Below are 9,071 nucleotides of genomic sequence, written 5' to 3' on the forward strand. Positions count from 1 at the left end.
AGAATTTTCAAAAAATTTGATTGTTTTGCTTTTTCTTAAAGTTTAATATCTGAAAAATGTTGTGCGAAAATTTGAAGTGAATCCGGCAAATACTTTTCGAGTTATTCAAGGAATAACAAAGGGCGCTCTGGTGTTCGATAGCAAAACTTTAAATGCGTTTTTCTTAAAACTATGGACTTGTTCGAGCTTCAATCACAAACGCAGTGTTGCATAATTTGTGAAAGTAACACGTTCGATGTAAAATTCTGGCAACATTATCAAAAGCATCACGTTCGAAGTGTCAAAAATTCGGCGCGAATACAAATAAATCAGCATCGAAAATTTTTTGTTTGCTGAACATCAGAAAAGTATCAGTTGAGTAATTGCAACTGTGTTACAAATTGTCATCAGTGCAGCAGTATTGCCGCTTTTATTGCGTGCCTCGAACAAGCCCTATGTTTTTTGAACTGGTGATCACTGTAACTTAAAAACCGCTTAGTAGATTTCAAAAAAATGTATACTGCTTTTGAAAAACATAAAAAACTCTTGCCTGATCGAAGGGTTTTTTTTTCAAAAATGTCTACTTTTTTAAACAATCGTCGGTTTTTTTTCTCGAAAATCTGAAAAAATATTTCCTGAGGCCGCCGTATTATAAATTTTGAAAAAAACTTCGATCAGGCAAAAGATCATCTATTAATAAAACTAATTTCTCTTGTCCGATTGATTTTAGATGAATCTCCAAGGACTTGTGATGATCACCGCAAGAGACTTCTGGAGAAACGGGCTCCACACAAACAGCGTTAACTTTTACAATTATTATTTTTTTTTTGATTATTTGTTAGTCAAGTCGAACCATTAATGCTATGTTTTTATTTCTGTAAAATAAGCAATTGACTAGCAAAAGAAAAAATTATTGAAAATCATTTTTTCGGGCCTCTGAAAATCCCTAACTCCTCATATGACATCTTGTCACTGAAGCCTGAAGCCACTGAAGCCGCTAGATCTCGAAACTTGTTCACTTATGAACGTAGTCAATAGGTCCGCTTTTTGTTATGGTATGTATGTACAGGGTGGGCCAAATAAGACCTACTAATGTTACGCAGTAGGTCCATAGTTTGCCTGGCAGTATGCGCAGTTGCTCCATCTTGTTGAAACCATAAATTAGGATACTGCTCCGCCATTGGCCGCAAAAAGTTTTCAATCAATATTCTGTAAGAAGCTCCTGAAATCGACTCCGGCGTTTCATCCTCATTTTCGAAGAAATATGGACCGATAACTCTAGTGGCCATAACACCGCACCAAACAGTACATTTAGATGGGTGCAACTGATGTTGGTGTGTTGCCCTTGGAATTTCAGAGCCCCACAATCTACAGTTTTGTTTGTTGACATAACCATTTAAATGGAAATGCGCTTCATCCGTCATCAGCCGATATTTACGCTGCGTTAAAACAATTGATCGTTGACAAGAATAGAAAAACTCGATAATTTTAACGCGTTGCGTTGTACTGTAGGATTCCATAATAAATTTCCAACAATTCAATTATAACCTACAAAAAGAGAAAAATAAATATGTTAAAAAATAAAAAAGTTATTTGTACTTAACATTAGTAGGTCTTATTTGCCCCACCCTGTACATATATTATAAGTAAATTTTAGCACAATTTTAAGTTAAAAACTAAACGTATAAAATAAGCTAAACAAGTTAAGTTAAAACCTAAAGGAATAAATAAGAAATAAAAATGTTACACAAAATTTATGTTTCCTAATTTGAAACTTCACTATTTATACTCGTAGGCAGTTTCGCTGCAAGTGGTAATGCAGTTTCCCATGCCATTTGGTTTGCAACTTGGCTAAATCTAAACAAAATCATATACATGCACCCGTGCAATTTACCGTTTGAGCCGTACAAAAATCGAGTCGCCATTTCGTGCTCCACAATAAAGAGAAAAAAATAATAAAGTTACACTAGGCCTTCTGCACATTCATCGGCTAATTACAGTTGCTTCATCATTATTAATAAATATAGTACATGATTTCCCTTCCCACGACAGTCGGTTTCACTTTAACGAACGATTCGGATTTATATCCTGTCACTTTAGCAGTACTTTCCCCAAATATGTTACAACAACCACAACATTACATGACTACTTAACAACTGCACACTTGCGCGTCATTTGACATCGTCGTTGTTGCCGGTAGAAGGATTTTCTCTACTGAGCAGTTTAGATGTTCAATTAAATAACTTTATCAAGTCTATTCTATTTTCTGGTTTGATTACACTGTGGAACAAATTCAGGTTAGCAAAAATTAGGTCCATTCTGAGAGTGGCGGGTGAAAATAGAGGCGAAACTAGAAGACCCGTATCGCGTCGTTTTTTTATGTTAGTTCGATTTTTTTTTTAATCGGCCTTCGAAGTTCGAAATCGGAGCAAAATTGTTTATATGGGTTTTTGGCTATAACTCGTCGACTAATTGATATTTTTTTTGAATCTGTAAAAGCCAAATTATTGCTAGAGACCTGTGCAACAATTACAATTTTTGAAAAAATTGATTTCGAAAATTTTTGTGGTACTTATGAAGCAATATACTTTAAATCGGCATTTGACTGCAAACTTCGAAGGTCGATTAAAAAAAAATTCGAACTAATATAAACAAACGGCGCGATACGGGTCTTCTAATTTCGCCTCTATTTTCACCCGCCACTCTCAGAATGGATCTAATTTTTGCTAACCTGAATTTGTTCCACAGTGTTATTTTAATAGCTCCTACTTTGGTGAAAAAAAAATAGAAAAATAAATTGCGTCGCTCACTGATAAATTTTCTTTGCACAGTTGATGTAGCTATTAAATAAGTTTAGATGTGCAGACATCAACCGAAATATTAGTGCATAGAATTCGAAGACGAAACGATGACGCGCCGATGATTAGCCGATTAATGTGCTGATGCTGTGTTCGAGCTTCATCAATTGTGGAAGTGGTACTTTTTATGAGAAAGCATTAGGCTCGGCATTCGCAATATCGGGAGTGCAGCCAACAAAATGTTGAAAATATATTTGTATATATTGGGTATGGGAACAAGTTTCCGCTCTTTCTTATTATGTGAAGTATGTGTCATTGGAAGCTACAACTTTACTCCATCTTTCAGGCAGCATACGGATTCCTCTGACGAAAAATTCGAGTTCTTTTGTCTTTATCCATTCATTGAGCCAGTTTGCGGTGCTCTCGTAAGAAGTGAACCGCTCTCCAATAAGCGCTGACTGCATTGATTGGAACAGATGGTTATCCGAAGGTGCAATGTCTGGTGAATACGGCAAGTGGGGCAAGTTTTCCCAATTCAGTGCCTCTAAATATTTCGGGACCGATTTAGCAACGTGTGACTGTGCGTTGTCATGCAGCAAAATCAGTTTGTCATGTCGACCGTCCTACCGTCCCATTCCGGCCGCTTTTCTTTGAGAGCTCGATTCAAACGCATTAGCTGCTGTCGGTAACGACCGCCAGATGGTTTAAGGAGCTCATAATAGATGACACCCTTCTGATCCCACCGGATGCACAACATAACCTTTGAAGCATCAATTATTTTTTCGCTGTCGATGGATCTGGTTCACCTAGCAGGCTCCAACATTTTCAACGCTTAGGACTATCATAATACATATATCAATTTTTCATCGCCAGTGACGATGCGATGCAGAAAACCTTTTCTTTTGCCGTTCAAAAAGCCATTACATCCATTAAAAACAACCGTTTGGTGCGACCTATGGGATGGAGGGATCATCGGCCCATATTTCTTTAAAGACAAGGCTGGCGCCTATGTAACAGTGAATGGCAAACGCTATTGCGCCATGATAAACGACTTGTTGATGCTTGAAATTGTGATCTCCACAATATTTTTTTCTAACAAGATGACGACGTTGCTACTTGCCATACAGTCCGTGTAACAATGGGTTTACTGCGTCATCGTTTCGGTGAGCAATTTATCTCTCGTTCTGGACCAGTAGATTTGTCACCAATTGTGTGATATCACACGTTTGGACTTTTATTTGTAGGGGTATGTCCTTGTAAGTCTAAACGCTTTGTCGATAAATCCTCTTCAATTGAGGCATCGGAAGCCGACATTACTAAAGTTATTCAACGACCGAAGTCCTCCAGAGAAATTGGTGTTTACGGACGGCCGAATTACGGCGCAGTTCCGGCCAACATTTGAAAGGTATTATCTTTAACAAATAAATAAATAATAAATGAATGGTTTTACACAAAAATAATAAAGATTGCCCAATAAACTTGAATTTTCGTTGTTTTATTTCAATTTAAAATCAGAAACCTCTAAATTGATCATCCTATATTATTGCTTCATGGTCGCAGCCTATGTATGTACACATGTAAATCTCACCAGTTAATAAATAGTTAAAAATTCCCAACCTTCTTTCTAACTGTTTCAAATAAAACGTTCTATGTAAAATAACTTTTGCAATATCGCAGCAGGTTATCAGCGGATCAAACAAGCAACATCGAAACCACCAAATAGCAAGAAACAAAAGAAAAAAAAAATCAAGGCGAATCTATGATATTAAAGACGGCATCGGTAAATCAGCTGATTTACTTTTTTCTTTCGCCGTCTCCATTTGGCTGTCAGCAAATTGAGTATCTAAAGTGGCGCCATTACAAAACAGTTACTTTATTTTTCGCGATTTTGACAAGTCTGTCGTCAGCTCCCTTCGCAATACAAAACAAACAAAAGTATGAGAAATTACATGTTTGTGAAAAAACAGTGAATGGCTTGGTAGTATTGAGATTTGTAAGATTTAAACTAATCAAACTAATGGAAACGAAGTGCCGCGTGTTAAATTGTTAAAGCACAAATGAATATAAAACCTAGGAATGCAGTTTTTTGCGTTTTTATGTGGAAGACGCCGCGGTTAGAAAGTATGTGCGCGTGCGTATAATCTTGTATTTGGTTGCTTCCATTCCTTTCGCCTAGTCTTCTTCTTCACAAACAAGTAAATCCCCTTCCTTTCGCTTGGGCTCTTTTTTTTTCGTTTTGTCGGGACGCACAGGAAGTGGTCCGCTGTCTCATCCTCCTCTTCACAAACTGGACAGAGTACACTGTCTGAGATGCCCAACCTTTCTATGTGCTTCGCTCACAGAAAGTGGCCCGTCATCAGTCCAACCAGCCGTCTGCACTCCCTTCTGCTGAATGACAGAAGGGTTTGCGACAGTCGATCGGACATGACAGGTAGCATCAGTTTAGTCCATCTGCAGTCTCTTTCAGCCTGCCAAGCTCGCTTGTGGGTTGTAGTTCCCCATTTGCTAACCGTGGCTTTGATGGTCGTAGAAGGGAGTGGCAAAATGGGCTCTGAATCAAAGAAGTTGGCCTCAGAGCCCATCTTAGCTAAGCAGTCAGAGGTATCGTTACCCACGATACCCACGTGTCTCGGGACTCATGTTAGCATCAGGTTATTATGTCTACCGACATAGTTCAGCCTCGATTTACAGGACTTGACTACCCCTGATGTGGTTGGGGGGCTGCTTAAGGCCATTAGCTGTCGCTGCAGACACATATATGTAGATCTGCCTCTCCATCTGTTTTCCACAACAAAGTTCATCGCTTCTTCAACTGCATACACCTCTGCTTGAAACACAGATACATGCATTCCAAGAGCAAAGTACAGTTTTGTCCTGTTGGATTCCACGTAAACCCCAGAGCCGGAGCCATCCGTGAAAATGCGAACACAGTGCTTGCCGGGCTCATTTTCTGAGTTTGACCACAACTGAGCCCCTGGCTCATGGGCTCTTACGACACGGCGCATTCGGATGGCGTATTCTCTTTCTCTACCATTCTTGGCTGTCTGCCCAGAGTGAAGCAAGGCAAATTCATTTTTAGTTTTCTACATTGCCTATACTTTTCTTTGACAATCAAAAGTACAAAATATTGTTGTTGGTCTAGTGCAAGGCGAATCTATTAAAGGGGGTGTTGGTAAATCAGCTGATTTGTTTTTTCTTTCGCCGTGTCCATTTGGCTGTCAGCCCGGAATGAAACAAGGCGAATTCATTATTTGTTTTCTAATTTCCTATTACTTTGCTTTGACAATCAAACGTACAAAATATTTTTGTTGGTCTAGTGCCACCACCTTTAATGAATATGCCTTGGGTATAACCATTGTACTGCAACTTTATTAAAATTTAAGCATTTATGGCTCCCTTCTTAGATTCCAATGTCAAAAATAAATTGAATTGTCTAGAAATTTTCGAAAATGCACACACGTAAAAATTTCTGTTGATCACAAAAAACAAAAAAAAATTCAATGATTTGTCCGCAAATCGAACGCCCGCTGAAGTGTGTATTCCCGCCATGTCCGTGCCAGAAATGTGTAAAATTACGGAATGGCATGAATATGAGTACGGAAGGCAACTGTGACACACCTCCAGAACGACCAATTCCTAAACCTAAATTTCAATGCAAATGCGCTTGCGTACCGGAAACTATTGATTCAAAATACCAAAGAAAATGTCCACCTGCGCCTCCGCCGCGCGAGCCAACCAACGAATCCAATGGAAGTTGCTTAGAAGAAGACGATTGTAATACGGGCAATGGCTGTTGCAATACGGGATGCAACTTTATAAATTATATTATAGGCTTGATTGGTTCTTTGGCGTATGTTGGGCTATACAAATTTACATGCATATATGCGAGAAGTACTCACGCGAATGTCTTACTATGTTTTCTTTACAGCTTCATAATTATAGCGGCTATTGTGCTGTGGCTTTTCGTGCTCCAATGGACAGTTATTTTGGGCTTCAAAGTTTATAACTCCGATAGGTATGTACATTCACTTGTATATGTAAGGGGTTTGTCAATATATGTAGATGCAATTGATCATCTCGTAATTTCTACAAATCATAGGACTACGCAAGTAGCAGTTGTGAGCGTAATTAGCTTATTATTTCTACTGATATTGTGCACTGCAGCAGTGAAAGCAATTAGGAGATTTTTTGCTCGGCGAGCAACAAGCAAATTAACACCTTCATCTGCACCTCCTCCCACTCTGCCTAGACCAACGAAAAAAGAAACCCTCTACAACATGTTTTCCTTTAAATGGGGTCGAGCGAAAGAAACCGACAAGAAACTGGAAACCCATGCACGCTGGGTACCTTCATTGAGATGGAATAAATCGACAGGGAAGGAGGAGTTGACCGAATCTGCAGTCAAAAAGAGCGCAGTTTCCTCTTCTTGGTTGTCGCCCAAGAAGTTTGGAGCGCCTGTATTCTGGACGCCTTGGTGCTTTAATTGGGGTCGATTAGAGACCAAACAGAAAAAAACCACTCCTTGCAAAACGGCGTGTAATAGACCGCCGTGCCAAATGAAGAAACAAATGGTCACTGTGTCCATAACTGACGAAGAGGCACGCCAAATATTCAAACAGTCCAAGTTGTATGCGATACCAACAGAAATGAAACAACCACCAGCGTTGGCAATCTATTTGAGAGATCTGATACAAAGGAATACTGACTAAATTTTAATCTTGACGCAAAGTGGCCTCAGAACTAATTTTAAATGAAAACATTTGCGAAAAAAACAAAATTCTTAAGTAATATGTAAATTGTATTATGAAACATAACTTTCAATTACAAAAAAAAAATATTTTTTTTGAAATTCAAAAATAGAAACACATATCAAGGCGCATTCATTAAAGGTGGTGGCACGAGACCAACAAAAATATTTTGTTCGTTTGATTATCAAAGCAAAGTAATAGGAAACTAGAAAACAAATAATGAATTCGCCTTGTTTCATTTTGAGCTGACAGCCACATGGACACGGCGGAAGAAAAAAAAAACAGCTAAGCCGATTTCCCAACACTACCTTTAGTAGATACGTCTTGACACATATTCTCTGCTGATATGTACAGTTTCGGACAAAACATTCGCAGCTGGAACACATCCTTTCCTCCTACAAATCAATTTTCTCTTTGAAATGCTGCCATATGCATTTCATTAACACTCCAAAATGCTTATTGCGTGTTTATTTATCTCCTTGTTTTTTTGGTGTTATTTGAAGAAAATTTAAGTAAGCTGTAACTCTGGACAACAAAACAATTGCAACTTAATAATAACGGCAGATATGGTAGAGTTCTCTGTTTACGCAGTCGAAAGGCGGAGCAAACTTGTGGCGCAGGCACAAGGACGATGATACCATTTTTGCTCGTTAGGTATGGTGAAAAAAAAAAATTTGAGGGGAGCTTTGGATTCTATGACCTTCGTTTTCTGTTTCACAAAATTTAGCTTTAGCTGTCAAATTCGCTGACGTAGTTCCGGCCAACAAATTGGTTTAATTTGAAATTTAAAATATTTGTTATTGTAAATTTTCCAAGTCAAAGATATTATTTTGTATTTTTTTGTTTGCCAATATTCTATTGTTTTTAATATTACCATGGAAGTTCTAAATTGGCATAGTAAAACCGTCAACACGCTTAAGCAAAAAGACCAAGCACTCACACCATCACACACTTGAGTGCCTGTCAAACTCACACCAAAGGTGTCTGTCAAAAAATAGGAAGAAGACGAGCGCAAGAAAACCGTCGTAAAAACCGGAGGCAAAAATAAAAACAAAATTAAAAAATAATAATGGCCGTACGATTGTAGAAATAAGCTTAGGTTGGTTAAAAAATGTAACTCGTAACCTGGCTACTGCTGACTCGCATAGTTCCCGACATAATCGAAACCTATTATAAGTAACCACTGAACATCGGCCTTAACAACTTGGACAAGTCCAAGCACTCAGCCAGGAAGACCATTCTACTACACACGGAAGGAATAGAGAGACAGGATAGATGCAATATGAGGTCACCCGTGCGCGAATCTTTTCGATACATTGATGAACCTTAAGAGATGCGGAAGAGGAAGGGTATGAACTTTATTCATACTCAGTACATCCCAGCCCAGCAGCCTAAGTCTGATTCTAGAAAACGCCGGACAGCTATAGTGAAAATGCTCTCAAGACAGGATAAACATATTGGGTCGCCAATGTTTCCCATTGCAGCCACATGCTGACCACAAGCGTTGTGCCCTGTCAGTATATCCACCAGTACGGTTAGGCCCTTC

At 38.7% G+C, this 9,071-nt stretch overlaps 1 protein-coding gene across 1 annotated transcript; it reads left to right on the forward strand.

The window, feature by feature from the left end:
* The first annotated feature begins 6,206 nt into the window (after nt 1-6,206).
* On the forward strand, nt 6,207-7,703 carry LOC128857907 (uncharacterized). Its single transcript, XM_054093733.1, has 3 exons — nt 6,207-6,627; nt 6,706-6,792; nt 6,877-7,703. Exons 1-3 carry the CDS (start codon nt 6,278-6,280, stop codon nt 7,484-7,486), a joined length of 1,047 nt encoding a protein of 348 aa, XP_053949708.1. The 5' UTR covers nt 6,207-6,277; the 3' UTR covers nt 7,487-7,703.
* Nucleotides 7,704-9,071: the final 1,368 nt, after the last annotated feature.

Source organism: Anastrepha ludens, chromosome 3 (genome assembly GCF_028408465.1).
Source record: "Anastrepha ludens isolate Willacy chromosome 3, idAnaLude1.1, whole genome shotgun sequence".
Lineage (NCBI taxonomy): Eukaryota > Metazoa > Arthropoda > Insecta > Diptera > Tephritidae > Anastrepha > Anastrepha ludens.